Source organism: Hyaena hyaena, unplaced genomic scaffold, assembly GCF_003009895.1.
Source record: "Hyaena hyaena isolate Hyena2069 unplaced genomic scaffold, ASM300989v1 scaffold_122, whole genome shotgun sequence".
NCBI classification, from domain to species: Eukaryota; Metazoa; Chordata; class Mammalia; order Carnivora; family Hyaenidae; genus Hyaena; species Hyaena hyaena.
The window spans coordinates 3,163,315-3,185,808 of record NW_024080754.1 but is presented as its reverse complement, the minus strand read 5'-3'; the positions used below and the strand labels follow the sequence as shown (position 1 = coordinate 3,185,808).

The 22,494-nt window shown below is 38.7% G+C and overlaps 1 protein-coding gene across 2 annotated transcripts; it reads right to left on the bottom strand.

Annotated features, from left to right (window-relative positions):
- Positions 1–5,403: 5,403 nt before the first annotated feature.
- N6AMT1 (N-6 adenine-specific DNA methyltransferase 1) lies at positions 5,404–18,314 on the bottom strand. 2 transcript variants are annotated; one of them, XM_039237271.1, is made up of 6 exons: positions 18,128–18,311; positions 15,739–15,825; positions 14,242–14,332; positions 10,192–10,275; positions 7,052–7,193; positions 5,404–6,024 (listed from the first exon to the last, which is right to left on the bottom strand). In XM_039237271.1, exons 1-6 carry the CDS (start codon positions 18,274–18,276, stop codon positions 5,918–5,920), a joined length of 660 nt encoding a protein of 219 aa, XP_039093202.1. In that variant the 5' UTR covers positions 18,277–18,311; the 3' UTR covers positions 5,404–5,917. The 2 variants fall into 2 exon arrangements, with proteins under 2 accessions (XP_039093202.1, XP_039093203.1); XM_039237272.1 differs by lacking the exon at positions 15,739–15,825 and having other exon boundaries at positions 18,128–18,314.
- Positions 18,315–22,494: the final 4,180 nt, after the last annotated feature.

The following is a 22,494-nucleotide window of genomic DNA, read 5'->3' as shown; positions in this document are numbered from 1 at the left end:
CCCGCCTCTCTCACTTTACCTTTGTACTTGCCCCCTTTTCTATTTTTTTTTTAATTGAGGCTTTTTGTTTTCTAATTTGCTATTTACCTCTCCTGTTTCCACTATTTTCATAGTTGCCCTTGAACTCTGACCATACTGTATTGGCTTCCTGGGGCTGCTGTAATAAATTACGACTTCAGTGGTTTAGAACAACAGATACTTACTCTCTCACAGTTCTGGAGGCCAGAAGTCTGAAATGGGTTTCTCTGGTCCAAGTGTCAGCAGGGTCTGACTCCCTTGGGAGGCTCTCGGGGAGAATCATTTTCTTGCCTTTTTTAGCTTCTAAAGCTCATTCCTTGCATTCCTTGGCTTGTGGTCCCTTGCTCCTTCTTGAGAGTCAGCAGCATGATCTTAATACCCTCTCTCCTCTTTTGATTTAAAATCTCCCTCTTCCTGTCTTTTATAAGACACTTGTGATTCTACTCAGGGCCCATCTGGATAGTCTAGGATAATCTCTCCATCTTGAAATCCTTAATCATATCTGTGAACTTCCTTTTGCCATATAAAGTAACATTCACAGGATTCTAGGGATTAGAACATGGATATGTTGGGGGCTATTATTCAGCCTACCACACATGCATATCAAAATTAAGTCATATCTTTACCTCCTGAACAATAGTACAAAGAGGACTTAGAATACTTTCACCCTTAACAAAAGCCTTATTCTGGGGCACCTGGGTGGCTCGGTCAGTTGAGCATCCGACTTCGGCTCAGGTCATGATCTCAAGGTTAGTGGGTTGGAGCCCCACGTCGGGCTCTGTGCTGACAGCCAGCTCAGATCCTGGAGCCTGCTTCAGATTCTGTGTCTCCCTCTCTCTCTGACCCTCCCCTGCTCATGCTGTCTCTCTCTCTCTCTCTCAAAAATAAATAAAACATCAAAAAAAATTTAAACAAATGCCCTATTTATATGCAACTGTTCAGTATTTCAGTTATTATTTTTAACCACATAAACCACACTATAACTTTAGTATTTTTATAATGTTTGCATTTATATACATATTTTCCACTTTATTTGCCATCAGTAATTTTTTCATTTAGGACCTTTGGGATGTTTTCCATTTTTCCTGAAATCTTTTTAATTTTTATTTTTTAATAGTTTTTTAATTTATTTTTGAGGCAGAGAGAGAGATGGGGCATGAGCGGAGGGAGCGTCAGAAAGAGAGGGAGACACAGAATCTGAAACAGGCTCCACGCTCTGAGCTGCCTGCACAGAACCCGACACGGGGTTTGAACCCACAAAATGTGAGATCATGACCTGAGCCGAAGTCGGACGCTTTACCGACTGAGCCACCCAGGCGCCCCTCTTGAAATCTTTTAAAAGTTTCCTTATTATAGGTCTCCTGTTGGTAAACTCTGTCATTTTTATCTCTAAATATTACTTTTAAAAACTGCTCATTTGTGGGGCACCTGGGTGTCTCGGTTAGTTAAGTGTCTGATTCTTGGTTCTGGCTCAGGTCATGATCCCAGAGTTGTGGGATCAAGTCCCCCGTTGGGCTCTGTGCTGACAGCGTGGAGTCTGCTTGAGATTCTCTCTCTCCTTCAGTCCCTCTCCCTTGCTTGTCTGCACTCTCTCTAAAAACAAAAAACAGCAGCAACAAAACAAAACCTTCATTTATGCGAGTTTTGTTGGAACACAATAGATGGGCTGTTAGTCCCAACACTTTGAGGATGTAATTCCACTGGTTTCTGGCTTCCTTTGTTGTGAGGATATTATTCTACTAGCTTTTGTCTTTCTTTGTTGCGGTTTAAGAAATCTGTTGTTACTTTGATTATAGCTTTCTTTGTAGCAGTGTTGGCAAACATATTAAAGGGACAAATAGTAAATATTTTGTGGCTTGTGGGCCATATGGTTTCTGTGGTCTCTGCTGTAACTACTCAACTCTGCCACTGTGGGCCAAAGCAACCCCACCCAATACATCAGGGAGCTGGCATGGTGGTTTTCTAGTATCTTAGAGACAGCGACTTTTGCCAGCCCCTGCTGGAGCGGGAGTTGTACCTTCCCTTTGATTAATGCCTTTTTGTTTGTTTATTTTTTATTTTTGAGAGAGAGAGAGATAGCATGTGAGCAGGGGAAGGGCAAAGAGAGAGGGAGACACAGAATCTGAAGCAGGCTTTCAGCTCCGAGCCGTCAGCACAGAGCCCGATGTGGGGCTCGAACTCACGAACCACGAGATCATGATCTGAGCTGAAGTTGGAACTGTGGAGGTGATTATGGTACAAAGACCCAAGAGAAGCCTGTAGAAGGTGAGAATTATCCCTAGTGGACACCCAGAAAACAGCAACATTAGCCCTACAACCACCTGAAAAAGGACCTTGAGCCCTGGCTGAGATCACAGCCATGACCAACACCTTTACTACAGCCTGGAGAGATTGATTCTAAGCAGTGAATCCAGCTCAGGATACCCACGCTCCTGATCCAATGATACTGGGAGACAGTAAATTTGTGTTGTTTAACGACACCACCAGTAAAGTTATAGTTGTCAGCTGTGCAGAAATAAACTAACACAAAAAGCCAGGCAATGGGTTCCCTTGGTGAGTAGGAGGTGATGACTGGGAAGGAAATCTGGTGTAGCTTCTGGAATGTTGGTGATGTTCTATTTCTTGATTTGGGTATAGTATAAATGGGTGCTGACTTTATAAAAATCCATCAAAGTAGGCACTATAACATATACTGTCTATAAGCGATGTTCCACTTCAATACAAAGTTTACATGAAAAGACATTGGTATGTATTGTATTATTTTATATGCAGGGTAATTTTAGGGCATGTATGAATCAACTACAAACAAAATGATTTACATTTAGTCCTAAGGGCTCCTAACATGGCTATATTTCTCTTAAATCTTTACTTGAGTCTTTTCAGTCCTGTCCTAATTTTTCTCTTTTTTCAGTCCTGTCTCAATTTGTATTCCTTTTTCTCCCTAATATGAGGGGGAAAAAAAGATCTACAACTAAATTTGGGAATGGAATATTACCTCTTACGTTTTTAAAATACACTGTGTATATTTGGTAAGTACAAATTAACGCTAATGCACTTCCATGTTTCTATTTCTCACTTTTAAAAGTCGACTTCAATTTGTTCTTTCCAAACTATCTTCTTGTGAGCTTTTCTTTGATTATGTTAATTCTTTAAATACGTCAAACATTCCACAATCTGAACGTAACAATTCCACTATTTATATTCCTTAGGTGTCCAATTCTGTTGGTTTTTTTTTTCTGTTCTCATTGATTGTAGCTTCTCTATGATCAACAGTTTAGATAATTTTAATGTTAGTTTTTTCATGTTAATGTTGCTGCCTCAAATAGACATGAATTAAATCCTACAAGAGAGGGTAGCACAGACCCAGGGTCTGATTTCTCATACCTTATTGCTATTTTTCTTTTCATTCTACGTACTATTTTTTTTCATTCAAGGTACTAAGTTTTTTTTGCTGCTTCCCTCGGGCCAAATGATGTGGTTTTACAGGTCCTCATTTTTCCTGTATTAACAGCTGTTTTTAACATGAAGGAGTTGGATTTGCAGCTCTCCTGAAGGCTCAGAGCTACGGTTCTTACTGAGCACCAGGACACAGCATCCACTTTTCACACTAGTATTGTTTTCTCTTCTTTGTAGAAATGTGGGTATTTCCATCATTAATTATTGTATTAGTCTCTTAGGGCCACTATGACAAAATGCCACAGACTGGGTGGCTTCAACAACAGAAATGTCTTTTCTCACAGTTCTGGAGCCTGGAAGACCAAGAGCAAGGTGTGTGCAGGTTGGGTTTCTTCCGCAGTCTTTTTCCTCAGCTTGCACACGGCTGCCTTCTCACTGCTTCTTGTAGGGTTTTTTCTGTGTGCAAGCTCCCCCCCCCCCCCCATGTCTCCATGTCCCAATCTCCTCCTCTTGTAGGGATCCCAGCCAGACTGGATCAGGGCCCATCCTCACGGCCTCATTTAACCTTCATCACTTCTTTATGGCCCCGTCTCCAAACACAGTCACATTCTGAGGTACCAGGGGCTAGGATGTGAACATAACAATTTGGGGGAGACACAGTTTACTCCGTAACAGCTATGCATGTGAAGTTTTGGGGGTTTTTGAAGTTTTTGAAGTTATTTTTATGTCTTTAAGCTGACAGAAGTCCTCTATGCTAATTATAAAATGTTTCAAACATTGTCTGAAAATATTCAAGACCCCATTCCCCAAAATTATAACTAAAAGCTCAAAATAAAGTTCTAAGCTTTTTTTAACCTTTTTTTTTTCTTCCTGGGACACAAGAGATTGGTTATAAGATTTCAGATGGCACTATTTCTGAGAAGGGGAATAGGTTTTTGGATATTAGATTTAAGTAACTACTAATTTTGGCATCTTTACTGCTGAAAGCAGCACGAGTACAATGAAAGCAAGTGTCTGGGAGTCAGATCTGTGTTAAGTGCTGCCACACTGGCCTGACCCTTCACTACTGTGCTGCTCTCAACAAGTGATTTAACCTTTCTGAACACCAAAGGTAATCTCCCTCCTTCTGTGGGCTGTCCTAAGGATTAAATAAGAAAGCTATTTAAAACAATAGTTCTAACATTTGGATGGTGACCATAAAGAGCACGGGGAAGCACATTTTAAAAGACACAGGTTTTAGGTCTGCTCAGCAGAGGGTCCCACTGGTCTGTGGTAGGGTTTAGGAATTTATAATCTTAAAAAGCTTCCCCAGGTGACACTGAACGTAGCTGAATTAAAAATTAATGTTAGATTCCGCTCACTCAGGTCCTACACAGACCTGTTCATTGATTTTGATAAATATATTTTAAATGGTATAGAAGTTATGGAAGAAGAGGTTCCTAAACTTAGTAAAGGTAATTTGACATTTGCTTAAAGATGCATGTCAGATTTTAAAAATGTGACTAACCTAAGAGTTATAAGTTTGTTTGTATACAACTCTCCTTGGTCTAAGAAAAACTGCATATCAGCTTGCAATATATATGCAAGAAGAAAATGAAACTATATTTTAAGAGGGTAAAACGGAGGAAAAATCTGACCAGCAAGAAACATGGAGGCTGGAGAAATTCTAAATAACAGAAATAGAATGGAGACAATGAACAAGTGAAAGTAAATTAAAAAATGTTTTAATAATGAAAACCTTCTTAAAATGATACAAGTAATCTGGGTTGTGCAAATAACCCAGAAAAGAGTGAAAGTCCCTCTGTTCCCTCCTGTCATTTCTCTTCTGTGACTTTTTTTTTTTTTTTTTTTTTTTTTTGAGAAAGAGAGAGAGACTGTGTGAGCTGGGGAGAAGGGTAGAGGGAAAGAGAGAATCTCAAGCAGGCTCCACGCTCAGCACAGAACTCAACATGGGACTCAATCCCATGATGCTGGGAGCATGACCTGAGCCAAAATTAAGAATTCGACAGTCAACTGACTGAGCCACCAGGCTCCCCATAAGACTTACTTATATATACATATGGACATGCCCTCTCTGTTGGGTTTTCAAAATTATACATATAGGATAATACTGTTTTGTAATTTGCTTTTTTTCACTCAATGGTACATTATGAACACCTTCAGGTTCAGTGTACACAGACCTAACTCATGTTTAGTGGCTGGACAGGTCACTCATGTTTAGCTTTTATATATAAAATACAAATAATATATATTACATATGCATTTACTTGCACTTATGTAAAAATTTCCATAGACTTGACTCCTGGATAAAAGGGAATGCTATACCCTTCTACCTTTTTCATATAACCTAACAGTTTTATACTTGTTAACCAAGAAATTACTTCAGTTTCAAAACATGCTGAATACATTCAGCTTCTATCTCCATATATTTATATATACATTCAACACAATCTATATGATCAACGTATGCATACTGAGTACAATACGCAGCACACAAGGCACGTTAGGACTTGGTGAACTTCAGGACTGAGAGGGTCTCTCGGCCTGCTTGCCTGGAAAGTGCAACAGTTCCTTGCAGACCCTTCGTTGTCATTGTTTGCAAAATTTCCTCTAAAATAAAAACAAAAGGTAAAGTCCAATTAAAATCGTCTGGTGAAGAGGGTATGATCACTAAACAGTTTGGTAAGATGATAGAGACAGATGATTTACAAATTCTACTCATCTGTGAAAACAATGTATTCCAAGTAAATTTCTATTAAAATGGACTTGATTCCAATGGGAGCATTTTGTAGTTTCTAGGTGTCGTTGAAAGTCTTAATCAGACTGACGGGCCTTGCTCTGCAGTGGTGACTACGGGCTTGACAGAAACATTAACTACACCTATCATTACAGCAAGTGGCTCGTTCAGTTTCTTGGCCCTAATCTTGGCCTCACACGCTTCCTCTAGAATGAAAAACGTCAACGAAGGTGGGCAAATGTATAGTGACAGCGCACAGTGGAAGGAAGCAGCTTATCTCGTTCAGGCATATTGAAAAAAGCAAGACCTTCCCTTTTGTAAATAAATAATACTAAGAAGACTGAGTTAAGAAAATGGAGCTACAAACAGAAACAAAACTTAGTCATCATGATGTGGTTTGCGGGGCTGAGAATGTAAGGTAAAGATAAAAATCAAACTTGTATACAGAGAAGAAAGATTCAGGTCAGTCTAGTTATGGAGTAATCTGACCAAGATTTCAACATCCACACCATGAGACGGCCTTCATGGTGGAACTTCACATGAACTCAACAGTATGCAGCACAATTGTCAAGGGCAAGAAGATTACAAGGGGAGAGAACATCCAAAATATTCAGGGTGAGGTGTTAAAAGAAGAAATTACAGATTTTGTGTCTGAGTATTAGTTTAGTAATTGGAGGAAAAACTGCCCCCCACCTTAAAAAAAAGTACTTTCTAAAACCAGAAAAAACTGTGTCTTAAAAATCTCTCTCTTCTTTCAAGATGAATGTTATGTTTGTATGAGCTGTTGTCAGAGATTATATTGATAATATTTCAGGCTACTTTATAAATTATAGTCTTTAACATGATTAACTTTTGATTTCAGCAAAGTCAGTGGTTAAAAGATAAACTGGTCTGTATTACCTGGATTATTTTCTTTAACGGTAACTAAATAGAATAATCCTCCTGGTGACAGAAGATCTGGAGCCAGTGGGAAGAGCCTGTTCATGACTTCTCGACCATTTCTGCCACCGGCCCAAGCAGCTTCTACTCCATGACTTCCCACCTGTAACCAAAGACTTTGGTGTCTATTCAAGTTATGTTTAGAATCCCCAATAGAATCTTTTTGACAAGTAACATTTACCAGACAAGTGCTGTGTATACTTTGTATCTTACTGTTGTCCCAGAGGCAGTAAAGCTGAGTGGGCCCCATCATTTCTTAGCCATGTGACCTTATGTAAAGTTTGTAATTTTTGTGATTAGTTTCCTCCCTTATCTATAAAATCAGAAAAACAATAGTTCTAACAGTAAAATTATAAAAATTACATAAACTATTTTTTCCACTTTTAGGAATATATGTAAAGTTTGAAAACAGGACCCTGCACATCAGGGCCAGCTTAGTAATAGCTGTTACTATTTCTGCAATGCTTATATTGATAGACATAGGTAATTCTTATACTTAATATAGAACACTCAAGAAGAAAATAAAAGACAGATCCTATGTTATAAAATATCTACTTTGTAGGAAGTTAGTTTCAAAGTGTGCCACTGCATCTGGCTCTTTTCTAGATTAAAGTATGACTCGTATAGACCTTTTTTAAGGAAACCACTTACTATATAAAGGCTCACCAAAGCATTTTTCCCTGTAACAATCCAATTCTATTGTAGAAGCAAAGCCCATGACAGTTCATACAGTATTAAAAATCTTTACACTCTTATGATTGTCTATTATTTTTCAAAACTAAAGAATATTTTGAAGAAGCCATCCAAAAAATATTTTAACCCTAACAATTAGTTTCTTTCTAAAATTATGGTTTAAATTAATTATATAAATCATGCCTACTGCTTTTATTCATATAAAATGGGATGTTTCTCCATTAAAATGAGTTTCTTTATTCCTAGGACTATATATATTATCTTTTTTTTTTTAATGTTTTTTATTTATTTCTAGGAGAGAGAGAGACAGCATGAGCAGGGGAGGGTCAGAGAGAGAGAGGGAGTCACAGACTGAAACAGGCTCCAGGCTCTGAGCTGGCAGCCAGCACAGAGCCCGACGTGGGGCTCGAACCCACAAACCGCGAGATCATGACCTAAGCGAAAGTTGGACGCTTAACCGACTAAGCCACCCAGGCGCCCCATATATATTATCTTTTAAGGAAGGGAGGTATGTTCATACACCTGCCTTCAGAAGAACGGCACGTCCCCTTTCACTGTTTTACTGGTCTGCTCCTCCCTCATATTATATACATACGTGTTTTCCTTTTTCATCCATGTTTTACAAAGACAGGATTATATCTACATCTTGCACCGTAGTTTGCTTTTCTCAGTCAACAGTACCTTATGGAGAGCTCTTCCCATGATCAGGTGTGGTTCTAATGTGCTCTTTTAATGGTCGCCTACGATTTTATAACGGAAAAGTAGCATATCTTAATGTAGCTATTGATGGGCACCCAAAGTGTTCATTTGCTTATTTTTTGAATCTAATTCAAATTATTCCCATATCTATAATAAACTTCTCAATACAATTTCCACGAAGTTAATCACATCAGGAGATTTACCAGTTCCTCTTTTCTGTCAAGGGTTTCTTCCTAGAGAGTTCGCTTCCTGGCATTCCTAGAATTACCTCTTTTTCTGGGGTTCATGTGTTCCTCTTCCTTGGTTTAGCCCTTATTTGGGGGGAGCCCATTCCCTGGACGTTTTATCAGGCAAAGTGTCTGTGGACAGAGTGCACGGGGAGGACAGGCTGTGCTGAGCCCGTCTCTTGTCATTCCCTTCCAGAATGGACTAGGGTCTCTGTGCTGGACCCTGATTGAATGCCTCCCCAGGGATGCTCAGCCAGGTTTATGTGCTGGCATTCGAAAGGCTCCTCCCGGAAGGTCTCCAGGCACATTAAGGCCACGGAGGAAGAGTTTCTATCTTTACAGGGAGGTCATGTTTGATGGTGCGCTGCTTGCCTGCTACCCGAGCCTTGCTGGGCCTGTTTCTGTTCCTTTAGAGCTCACAGGCACAAGCCAGAGGTCCTAACCTCATGTTTCTAGATACACTATTAAGAATAGCCATAATTTTTTATATACACAGACTCTTAACTATTTTTTTTTATATTATATCTCCTGGATTTAACCTCTAAGTCTCTTTTCTTTTACCTTCATGATTTCCTCCTTTTTATCTTCATGCTCTGTGCACTGAAACCTTTCATCTGGTTTCTGGAACACTGATTCTGGTCTTCGCAGAGAGCATATTCTCTTTTAATTCCTTTCCTAATGTCTTATTTTGTAAAGCATGCTTTTAAGCTCCAGGAGACCTTCACTGTGCTGCACTGTGGTTCTGCTCTTCAGGTAACAGCTCAACTCACCGGGATTATGACCCTAGTGCTCTCGGTTGGGGATGTGTAATAGCCCAAGGTGCTGTCTACACTCAATTATCTATATGTCCCAGCAGCTGTAAGGCTCAGCAGAAGTATGTAACTTAGTAGTGGCAGTGTGGAAGGAAAGAAACCCATTTGTGTCCCCATATTTCCAGAATCTTCTCTTTTCATTCACAGTCTTGCCAGAAATTTGTGAACCATGATTTACTTAAGCAAGCCTTAGTTCATTACTAAACTCTGTCTGCCTTGACCATTCTCGCTTGAAATTGGGAAATGGTTGATTTATCTCTTCATTATTGAAGACTTTCCAGATCATATATTTCAAGATGATTTATTTTCCCTACCTGAATTAAGAATCTTCCCCCCACCACCTGTGAAAAGAAGAAAACTGAGACTTTCGGATATATATGAATTTAAGGATGATTTAAAAATGCTTTTTTGCAAATTTGCCATTCATGATAAAGGACACACACATGCAAATTTAAACACATGGCCTGATTTCAATGGGAATTTTACAGGTGAATATGGGTCACTGTATTTCATTAGGTTTAGATTCCTTTCCTATGTCTACCAACATACTTAATTACTGATGACTGGGAGTAATATCAGAGCAGTTGATGACTATCATAATGAAGTTCATTTGATTATATAAAGAAAATAGATGAAAACATTAATAATCATATTTTGTTACATGTCTTACCTCTTCAGATGGAGTCACTACATAGGGGGGATTAAACACCAGAAGATCAACTTTTCCCTTCAATCTTGGTAGCAAGCCTTTGACCTAAATGTTCAATAGTCAGAATTTTAAGCTGGACTCAGAATTAAAATGGATAAATAAGTATATCGTTAAAAATACTCTCCTCCCTTGTTTTTAGGGAAAAATGTGTTAGAGAGCCAAAACTGTATACAGAGATAGAGATAAATATTTTTACATTTTCACTCATGTGTATAAAGATTACATGCATTTACCTAAAAATAAGAAAAACTATCTATCAGAATGAACCAAAAATGTTCAAGAAACCTTCTAATTTTCAACAGCTAATATGTTTATACTCTGGGTTTACTTTTAGAAGATTAAATAAGGAAGCAAGCACTCTGGTGTTCTACATAGATATACACACACTTTAAGGCTATAGATGTAACTTAAATATTTTCTATAATCTAGGAAAATGTTTCATGAGATGACAAAAATATCAGAAGATATACATATATAAGCATGTAAATATAGATCCATACATATTTACCTTCTACTGCTCTAATGACTCATAATGTATTGTCTGGAACAATTAGAGATCAAAGAAAGAACTGAAAAGAGTGGAAGAGACACTGAAAACATTAGCTGCTTGGCATTTTGTAAATCTTTAAACTGGGTACCAATTTTCTGTGAAACCACAATAAAAATGTCTTTTTAGGGTACTATTTTTCAGGGAAAAATGCCATTTAACGTCTTCCTTTGACTCCTCTGATGACTGAATTAAGTAAGTGTTTTCAAGAATCGTGTCTGGTCACGTCACCCTGCACCTTCACTGGCACAGTAAACTGAAAACACGGTATCTGGTGGTCTCACCTATCAAGCTAGTTCCTTCAATTACCACCTTGCAGACTCTCACCATGACTTCTGAGGCTATTCCTGAGATGGAATAGCTGAAGTGCTTCATGGCAGTGTCCAGAGTGTTAGCTGTTCTATTAACATTCTTGCAATTTCCCCATTTATGCACATGTACTTACTATTATTTACTATTTTTCTTTAAATGAACTTTGTTTTCGTTAAATAAATTTGCTGTAAAGGGAAATCACTATTACTTTCTGGAAATAGAAATCACTAGAAGGATACGTGAGATATAAAAATTATAGTTAATAGTTACTGTTGCCAGGCTGAGAGTGACCCAAGCCATCTGTCTCTGTTAGAGAGACATCTGTAAGTGTTGAAAAGGTGTTAAATAACAACAAACTGAGCCCTTTCCCTGGATGTAATCACAGTGGCTGAAAAAGAATTAAAGAGGAAAGAGCTTTGACATGTGATTCAAAGTTATTTAAAACTCAGTCATATCAGGGGCACCTGGGTGGCTCGGTCGGTTAATCGTCTGACTTCGGCTCAGGTCATGATCACACGTTCCTGGGTTCGAGCCCCGCATCATGCTCTGTGTTGACAGCTAGCTCAGAGCCTGAAGCCTACTTCTGATTCTGTCTCTCTCTCTCTCTCTCTGACCCTCCTCTGCTCACGCTGTCTCTCGCTCTCTCTCTCTGACCCTCCCCTGCTTACGCTGTCTCTCTCTCTCAGAAATAAATAAAACATTAAAAAAAAAAAAAACCTCAGTTATACCATCTAAGCGTTGGGCATATCACTGGGCTGTTATTTATATACATTGTGAAACACTGCCTTAGAACTTCTATTTTATCCTGGTTTCTAAAAGAAATACTCTATCACTTTTAAGCCAATTGACTATGTAGTTCAAAGAGAATGCTGGCACGGTATCTTTGTGGAGATGTTATAGGGTAACTTTTCTTTCTCCGTATCATTTCAAAAGAGAAAAGTAACATCTTTGAGAGAAGTAATCAAGGTGCATGCTTGTCTGCAAGTAGAAGAAGACTGGTTAATTTGCTGTTCCTTTTAGGAGTAACACTGGAGAGTGAGGAAATACATCTGAAATAACTAAAAGCTTTACTTTCAATTCCATAAAGAAATTAAGTTTCTTACATTGTAAAAAGAAATCTGGAAGGTAATTTTCCAGAAATGCTGAGTACGGAAACTAGGAAAGAATCTGCTTTGTAATTGTGTACAATGGCCCTGAGGTACTACATACTAATAATCACTGTGGTGCTGAATTTTAAATAAAGGAAAAAATTGATATTAAAACATGGAAAATGATGTAGTTTAAAAGAAAATGATTTAAATAAGACAGTCACTGACATATCTAATCACAGGCATCCCTCACCCATCCATATTCAGCTTTTGTGTGGTCTCAGAGCATTAGAATAGATCCAAGAATTGGAAAGGTAAGCAAAAAAGGCCCCTGACAAGAACTTTTAAATCCATATAGCAAAACATACTTTCTTCATACGAGAGGTACTTATTCAGAGTCCCTGAACTCTTAGTTTAAACACAAGTCTAACTAAATCACTTGTTTGGTATTCTAGCACAGAGCATATGAAAAGAGAGAGGAAATAACACTAACAGGTAGCAGTAAAATAAGACAACATAAAGCAAGTAAAAAGAGAAGACAAGGAGGAGAGAAGAGATAAAACTCAAAATCGCTGCAAGCTATAGCTACTCAGTGTAAAGGCAGAAACACCCAAAAAAGGCTCTTTATCACAGCTCAGAATAATAACTAATGTTCATATTAATGACCTTGAATCAGTAAAAGGTAAAGTTATGTTTAGTTTGTTGTAGGAATATAAAGAAAGGCATGTGACGGATTTGAAAAAGTCTTTCTTCTAAAAGTAAAACAAAGAAACAAAATGAAAGTAGTACTTTGGTAAACAGGTAAGCTTAGTTACCTAAAACAATGATTTTATTGTGATAATCTATGCCTATGTTCTGAATATAAGCAAATGTAGAGTTTTGTAAATTGATCATAACACCTATGCTCAGGCTCACCTCTTCCTCCTTTCTTTGCCATATATCAGTACTCAGCGTCAAGGTCACCTTGAACCACTGAAAGAGCTGACGCTGGCATGGACTACCATCAGCCATGTCATGAAACAGTTGTGAGACACCTAGATTTAGATTCCCAAGATCTGGATTTAAATTCTGGCTTTATCACTTTATTAGTTATGTGACTTTAAAAAATGAACCTCACCTCAGTTTCTACCTCTGTTTAAAAAAAAAAAAAAAAAAAAGAGGGCGCCTGGGTGGCCTCCAACTTCGGCTCAGGTCATGATCTCACAGTTCGTGGGTTTGAGCCGTGCATCGGGCTATGTGCTGACAGCTAGCTCAGAGCCTGGAGCCTGCTTCAGATTCTGTGTCTCCCTCTCTCTCTGACCCTCCCCCGCTCACGCTGCCTCTCTCTCTCTCTCAAAAAAAAAGAAACATTAAAAAAAAGATATTCTGAATTTATTATTTTATCAAAAACATATTTAATACTAATTATGGACACATTTAAGAAACAAATTAAAATCTGAAAGGGCAACACCACTTCAGTGATTCCGTGTAAATCACTGCACCTAAACTAGTCATCTCCATCTTTCCACCACCCTTGGCCACAGTGAGAGACTGAGAAATGGCATATGACCCAAGCTGATCCAAGCAATACTCATTCTGGGGCTTTTGCTAGACTAGCTGAATAGAAAGAGTTTCTTACCATGGGAGGCGGGGGTGGAAGGAAGGTGTTTGCTGAGGAATAAGATACAGACACACAAGTATCCTGTTACCAAGAAATTAAAGGCTACCTAGGAACAGAACCAATAGAGGAGAAGGTCAGAGCTAAGAAAAAGATGCCTGTCATATCATTTGAGTTCCTGGAGCCAGCTGTGCCTGAAGCCATGTGCTCTTTTTCCTTAAGACGGTCTGAACTGGATTCTCTGTGACTTCTGACCAAAAGACGACTGACACATACAAGCCAGAAGAAATTCCCTTTGAACTGTGGACAAGATGAACTACATCAACCAAGAATTTACTTTGCAAATGACGGGGTATACTATTTAGTGGATTAAAAATTAATGATCACTCAAGCTTCCTTGACCTAAATCATCTTAACCTTCTTTGGAAAGGAAATGAACTATTACTGGACAAGGATGAAGAGCTCACCAAGTCTGTAACCACAGGCTGAATGTGGACTTTGTTACAGTGTGCCGTCTCCAGGGTACATGCTGCTGCCTCGGGGTTGATATCAGTGCACCTATACACAGAAAGGAAAGAAAACTGTATCTGTGTCCCTGAAGCACGGCCATTACTGAAAAAGTTTTTACGTGTTCCACGGCTTTTACATAAAGCAGATTTAGAAAAAAATTAAAATGATTTAATAACGGTGAATGAAAAGAACAAAGACTTGTTATATTAATGGAAAAGACTGTTAGTATGGACATACATGTGCAAGAGTAGAAAAATACACATACATGCGTACAGAGCTGAAAGGATTTTTTGAATTATGAATCCAGGGGCACCTGGGTGGCTCTGCTGGTTAAGTGTCTGATCCTTGATATCAGTTCAGGTCATGATCTTATAGTTCGTGAGTTCAAGCCCCATGTCTGGCTCTGCACTGAGAGTGTGGATCCTGCTTGAGATTCTCTCTCTCTGCCCCTCCCCTGCTCTTTCTCTTTCCAATGAATACTATGCAGCCACCAAAAATGAAATTTTTAAAAGATTTTAAAAGAATGTTTATTTATTTTCGGTGTGTGAGAGAGAGAGAGAGAGAGAGAGAGAGAGAGAGAGAAAGCAGAGGAGGGTCAGAGAGAGAGAGGGAGAGAGAGAATATCAAGCAGACTCCATGTTCAACCTGACTTGGGGCTCGATCTCACAACTTTGAGAACAGAACCTGAGCCGAAATCAAGAGATGGATGTTCAAATGACTGAGCCACCCAGGTGCCCCCACAAGATTAAATTTAAAAGGAATTTTTGAAAAATGTTCATGATACAATAGTAAATGAAAAACATAGAAAATGGGGAAAAAAGAAGGAAACACATTTGGACCATCTGTAGTAAAATTTGGGAAGTAATTTTTATTTTCTTCTTTATGCTTTCCATATTCTCAAATTTTCCTTAAAAATTTCAATAACTTTCAATTCTTTCTGGTAATCAGACTGTTTATCTAAAACAATTTCTTTTATTTTTTTTTTTAATTTTTTTAATGTTTTATTTATTTCTAGGAGAGAGAGAGAGACAGCGTGAGCAGGGGAGGGTCAGAGAGAGGGAGTCACAGACTGAAACAGGCTCCAGGCTCTGAGCTGGCAGTCAACACAGAGCCCGACGCGGGGCTCAAACCCACCAACCGCGAGATCATGACCTAAGCGAAAGTCGGACGCTTAACCGACTAAGCCACCCAGGCGCCCCTAAAACAACAATTTCAAATTCAGAAGTGACCTAAAATTGTTTTATTGCTTCTATAATTGAATAGTATGATGGAACTGTTTTGAACATGCAGTTATAATTTTTAGGGAAGAATAATTTACCATGAGTCGTTACTACACTTAAATAGACACTTTCAGATACGAAGTATTTACTTACAAAAATGATTTCATTCAAGTAGTCACCCCTAGTGAATTTCTTAGTGGAAGATGTCAATAAATTTGATATACTTACACTTACATGTACAAGGCCTGAGGGCCTATCATAGAGGCTAGGAATGCAGACACCACTCCAGACCCTGACCCTACTTCAAGGCATATTTCCACTCTAAAAAAAGCAAAATAAAATAAATATTAGTGTAGTAAGATTAAAATACACATTACAGAAAATTACTTTCATCCTACTTTTAATGTATATTTCTCCATCATCACCAGTTGTCTGCAAATATATGGAAATATTTTTAAAAATGTACAAACACACTAATTTCTGACCATTGCTTTGTGCACATTTAGTACTGTTTACTCAAAATCGGGCATGCAATTAAGTTCATAAAATAGATGACTTTCAATTAATTTCTACAAAACATTACATAAAAACTGTGGAATAAAACTGAGGATTGAAAATATCGGTGTGAAGGGCATCTGGGTGGCTCAGTTGGTTAAGCCTCCGACTTTGGCTCAGGTCATGATCTCACAGTTCATGGGTTCGAGCCCCATGTTGGGCTCTGTACTGACAGCCAGCTCAGAGCCTGGAGCCTGCTTCAGATTCTATATCTCCCTCTCTCTCTCTGACCCTCCCCTGCTCACACTGTCTCTCTCTCTCTCTCTCTCTCCCGGAGCCTGCTTCAGATTCTATATCTCCCTCTCTCTCTGACCCTTCCCTGCTCACACTGTCTCTCTCTCTCTCTCTCAGGAAATAAATAAAACATTTTTAAAAAAAGAAAGAAAGAAAGAAAATATTAGCGTGAAAGACATCGGCCTTTCCCACAAGGAGCTTCTGGTTTAGTGTTTCCTAAAATGACAGGGTTAGTATTATTATAATATTTATTTATGAATGAGGTTTTCTCTATCATTTAAAGGTACATAACACCCATAAATTGATCAGCATATCTGGGTGGGGGGAGGGAAGTTCCACCTTTCTACTAATAGATTTAGAGCTGCAAAGAAATTCCATTATTTGTACAGCTATACACTAAAGTGGGAAAATACGAGTATTTGGTTTTAGAATATTAACAATAATCTTTAAAATGCTTTTGAATACATTCTTCGTTATACTATATTTTATCCTTCAATTAAATTTCCCTGCTTATAATCTTACATATGCATCAAAAGCACCAATTATCTCTATCACAGAAATGGGTTTGGTGGGATTTAGGGAGTCTCTCTAGCACCTAACTCCTGAAACAAGGATCCCAACAACAAATGCTAGCTGCTTCTGCCTTCTGGAAATCAGTCCACATTATCTGACAAACCTTTATTATTCTGTAGGAAGGTCTGTTGAATCTTACCAGGCGGCTTTTATTTGAAAATAACTATCATGGTTTCATAAACAATTAGAATTCCAAGACCAGAAGTAATCCCACTTTTGTAACAAATTCGGCTCCTTTCACAGCATACTTTGCAATGCAATTTGTCCTTATAAATCTTCCTGGGATATTTTGAGACTAAATGACAAGTTATAAAAACAGTACTTTTTCTATTTGGTATCCGGTAAATCCAAAAGTTCCATCGTTTACAGTGAAAAGCTAGTTTAATAAGAGTTGTGACATTTCATATCTGACCAGATTTAAGACAGATAAACACAATACATATCTTTAAAGCCTGACAGCTGTCTCATCTTGAGAATATCAATTTCAACTCTTGATCTTTAAATAAATCTAATTACTCAAATACCTTTCATTAAGAAAATTACAATGTAGGTATTCATACTTTTTTTTAATGTTATTTAAAATTTATGGGGGCACTTCAACACGCAAATTTTAGTATTTATAAAGTGCTAGGGAAAATTCTGTAGGCTGCTAGCTATGGAACTATTTGAATTTGTAACAATTAAATGAAACATGAGGTTCTGCAGTCGCCCTTGCCACATTTCAAGCGTTCAGTAGCCAAACGTGGCTAACTGGCAATTGTTAGAGTATCGTCTGCAATGGATTTAAAAGTCCTTCCCCGGGCCAGTATCTCACAACCTCATTTCATTTTTGCACCCTTCCACTGCTCCCGGGTGCTTCGGTGAGTGAAGTTAAACGCCACGCGGCTTTTAACATTTACTAAAAAAATGTAATACTAATAAGTTCTGTTGGTGTTTGAACCTGTTATAATCTTGCTGCGCTCGGGGGCTTTGTGTTCTTCAGACTATAACAGGTGAAAGGAAAAGATCCATCCTGGCGTGGAAAGGAGCTCCGGAGCCCAAAACAACAACTGGCAAACGTAGACAGATCCCTGGCACGCTCATTACGTGTATCTACAGGAAAACCCGCAGTCACGGAGTTTTGGCGTCCGTGTTCGCCAAGTGGGCTGACGCTGCCTCCCCTGCGGGCGGACAGCATCGCTCCGCTCCTTGGCCCTCCTTCGCTACCGCCACTCCAGGACGCCCGAGCCCTCTCCCGCGGGAACCCTCGCCCTCCTCGCACCCCATGAGCTCGGCCGCTGCCGCCTCCAGCGCGTCCAGCAGCAGGAACGTATCCTCCGCTGGCTCGTACACATTGCTGAAGGCGCCTCGGCCCACGTGTCCGTGCAGCGGCGTCGGAAGACCCGGCGCCGCCATCTTTCTCCTCTCCATCCCACGCGCATGCGCCAAAGTTGCGCGTGCGCAATCTCGGCAGTGGGGGGCGGGGCGCCGAAGGCGGAGAGGCAAATCGGGACTTCTTTCTAGCCGGCTATGTAAATACTTTTGGAATTTCGAAGTGAACAGTTATATAATCTGCAACTGCTGATGTTTGCTTTCTTATTCCGAGTATTTAAATTTGTTTCATTTTATGGATTCGCAGTTGATGCAGGGCATCCTCGATTGTATTTGACTAAGGGGAGCGTTCTTTTTTTCTCTTTTCTACATTTAAAAGTTTTCTTCTGTTCCTTCTTTGCAAAGAATTGAAAAAAGACGTAATGATTACTAAATTTTACCCTTTTTTTATACATCAACTGAACATTTAAGCTTTTTTCTCATTGTTTTTTACTATAGCATATTATAAAAAAGATCTTCCTGATGTTAAATCATGAATGCACTCTTTTTAAAACCTCACTCAGGCAACATGATTTTTCTTTTAATACCCTGCTGAATTTGGAATGCTAATAATCTAGCTCTGTTTTGATTATGCTATCCTCACGGGATGAGTTAGGACATTGTTTCTGGAACATTTGGTAGAACTCATCCATAAAATTGGCGGGGCTTAGTGCTTTTATTAGTGGGTGGTTCTGACGTTTTGGAGCATCTTTAGGTTATAGACTATTCAGGCACTTACATTCTTTTTAAGTCAATTTTTGAAATTCCCCAATGGAATGTTTTTTCATCTAGTTTTTAAAATTTGAGTAGTAAATATACAGAAAATTATAGTTTACATTTTTAAAACCCTGAGTACATACCCCCCAGAATTTACAATTAACAGTACGTTTTCATGTTTCCTTAAAAGTTTTTGTTTTATCTTTTAAGTACATAATATACTATACATTATTACTTAATATGTATGCTAAATATAATATTTATTATAGGGAATTAGCTCACATCGTTATGGAGACTGGAAAATAATCTGCAGAGCTGATTTCCATCCTTAAAAGAGTTTTTAATAGTGTTGTTGTTTTAAATTTTTAGTTATTTTTGAGAGAGAGAGTGAGATGGAGAAGGGCAGAGAGAAGACAGAGAATCTGAATTGGGCTCCACACTGACAGCAGAGAGCCTGATGTGGGGCTTGAACTCGGGAACTGTGAGAGCATGCCCCGAGCTGAAGTCTGATGTTTAACCAACTGAGTCACCTAGGCACCCCAAAAGAGTTTTTAAATATAAGAACTAAAATATTATAGATGAAGTGCATGTTCTTTCTGTATTCACCTTCAGTTTCATTTTGTAACCCTTTCTCCAAATTAACTTCTCTCGTGAACTTAGCATGTATCCCTCTAATCAATGCTTTTATGCTTTTACATTCAGATAATCATGAGCAGCATATGGTTTGTGTGTTTTCAAATTTGTTTCACTGGTAATAGGATGGACATCCTGTTCTTCATATTTCTTTTTCACTCAAAATTTTCACTATTTGTTTTCATATATATCAAGTTAGTTTATTCCTTTTAATTGCCAGAGTATTACATGAAAATATAAATACCCTATCTGGAATGGATAAGTATCTATTGGTAAACATTTAATCCTTTCCAGCTTTTCACTATTATAAACAACACTGTAATTAGCTTTCCAAAACATGTTGTTTTTTTTTCTGGGCCTGTACGAAAGTTTCCTAGGATTCAAGCCAGAGTGGATCAACAGTGTTGTATACACATTGTCAATTTCACTAAACATTTTCAAGTCTCCAAATTTCTCTTCAAACTAATTGTGCTTAGTTGGTGGCAGATTTAGTATTTGACTTCATATTATTATACTTATTTACTTATTTATTTTAAATTGAAGTGGTCTAATTGCTAATTAAGTTTAGGCGTGTGTTCTACATGTTCTTCATTTGAGTTTTCTTCCTTTGTGAATTGTCTGTTCATTTTTGCTTATTGTTCCTTCTTAGTTTTGTTTTTATTTTCATCAGAGTTGATACATGCATAATTTAATAGGCCAAATAACTCTACATGATTTCTTATGAAAAACAGCCCATGCTGGTACACCAATATCCAGTTTCTTATGTGTCCTGCTGCAGCTCCAGAGGTGACCATTTTCAACTTTTAGCTGTTTCTTTGGCTGTTTATCCATGTCTCTGCATACCAAGCTTGTAATGATATTACTTCATTTCTCAATTTTTGCAATATCTGTTGAGTTCTCATGATAGAAGATAAAGTTCACATGAAAGAAGGCAAGAATTTGATTCTCCTGCCTCCAGTAAACAAATGTAATTGCCAGGTCCCCCTTCCTATCTGCCCAATATGGTTATATAATGATTTTTTTTAATGTTTTATTTATTTCTAGGAGAGAGAGAGAGACAGCGTGAGCAGGCGAGGGTCAGAGAGAGAGGGAGTCACAGACTGAAACAGGCTCCAGGCTCTGAGCTGGCAGTCAGCACAGAGCCCGACACGGGGCTCGAACCCACGAACCACGAGATCATGACCTAAGCGAAAGTCGGACACTTAACCGACTAAGCCACCCAGGCGCCCCTATAATGATTTTTTTGTTGTTGTTGTTTTTGCATTATTCTGTCTATAGAAATCCTCCTTGGGACTGATCTCTGTATTATACCGTTACTTTTTGTCCTTGCACAACTATTTGCTTTTCCTTAAGGTTAATAATTATCTGGTATATGAATTTCCTAAGTCTGCCATAACATATGATCACAAACTGGATGGCTTAAAACAACAGAAATGTGTTCCCTCACTTCAGGAGGACAGAAGTCAGAAATCAAGGTGGTGGGAGGGCCATGCTCCCTATGAAGGCTCTAGAGAAGTTTCCTTCCTTGCCTTTTCTAGCTTCAGGTGGTTGGCAATAATCCTTGGCATTTGCGTGGCTTGAGGCATTTCTGCCCTGGTCTTCAAGTGGACTTTTTGATTGTATGTCTTTCTTTCTCCAAACCTCTTTCTTTATAAGGACACCAGTCATTGGATTTAGGACCCATCCTAATCCAGTATGACCTCATTTTAACTTGATTACATCTGCAAAGACCTTATGTGCAAATAAGACATATATATGTATATAGGAGTGGGGTGGAGGAGAGTTTAGGATTTCAGCCTATCTTTTTGAGGAATGTGACTTAACCCACAATACTTAGTAGTAACTACTATTTCATTTACATAGTTTTTTCTATCCTATAGTTGTTTATCCTCTGTTTGGCCTCTGCCCCATCCCAATACATTTAAAGATGTTGAGGGGTACCTGGGTGGCTCAGTCGGTTGAGCGTCCAACTTTGGCTCAGGTCATGATCTCACAGTTTGTGGGTTTGAGCCCTGCACTGGGCTCTGTGCTGATAGTTCGGAGCCTGGATCCTGCTTCGGATTCTGTGTTTCCCTCTCTCTCTCTGCCCCTCCCCCACTAATGCTCTGTCTCTTTCTCTCTCTCAAAAATAAATAAACATTAAAAAAAATGTAAAGATGTTGAGCATTCTGGCTATTTCTATCTAATCTATTTAGGCACCTATATATGTCTATGGAATTCATCCCTTGATTCTGCTTCTTTGGCTTCATTCTCAGGCCACCCCTCCCCCTGATACCAGGCCGCATCTTGACAGCTTCACACCAACAAATTCAGTGGAAGAGTCTTTTTCAATTGCTTGCGCTGAAGTCCTTTCATTCACTCTTTCTTGTTGGCCCCAAATGGGTCATATGCTTATGCCTGAATTGATCCTATGGCCAGGTAGATGAAATGATTTCCTCCCACTTGCCTGGGGGCATGGGGTGAGGCCTCATCGCAGCCAGATAGCTAAAGTGGTACCCCAAGAGCAAAATTGTGGTGCTGACTTGAGTGCTGGGCAAAACCGCAAAACATCTACTACAAAGGAAATGTCTCACATACGGTTGGTATTTATGTCCTTCCATTTTGCTTTTGCCTTTTGGTTTTGTTTACAATATTTTTGCTCTGCAGATATCTAAAAATTATTAAATCTGTTTTTTGGTTTCTGATTTTTGTACTGTGCTTAGAAAATGCTCTTTAAAAGTTTATTTTCTGGTTTCAAAGTATAGACTTCACTATATTACTTGGATCTACCATATTAACTAGGTCTTTAGATCTTTTAGAATCTTTTTTAAAAAATATTTTTTAATGTTTATTTATTTTTGAGGGAGACAGAGCATGAGCAGGGGAGCGGGAGAGGTAGAGAGAGAGGAAGACGCAAAATCTGAAGCAAGCTCCAGGCTCTGAGCTGCC

Coding starts and splice junctions, on each gene's coding strand:
- N6AMT1 (XM_039237271.1), bottom strand. CDS start 18,276: ATGGAGAGGAGAAAGATGGCGGCGCCGGGTCTTCCGACGCCGCTGCAC. Junction 14,333..15,738: donor GGCCCTCAGGCCTTGTACAT/GTAAGTGTAAGT, acceptor TTCTGTGTATAG/GTGCACTGATATCAACCCCG. Junction 10,276..14,241: donor AGCCTGTGGTTACAGACTTG/GTGAGCTCTTCA, acceptor TTGAACATTTAG/GTCAAAGGCTTGCTACCAAG.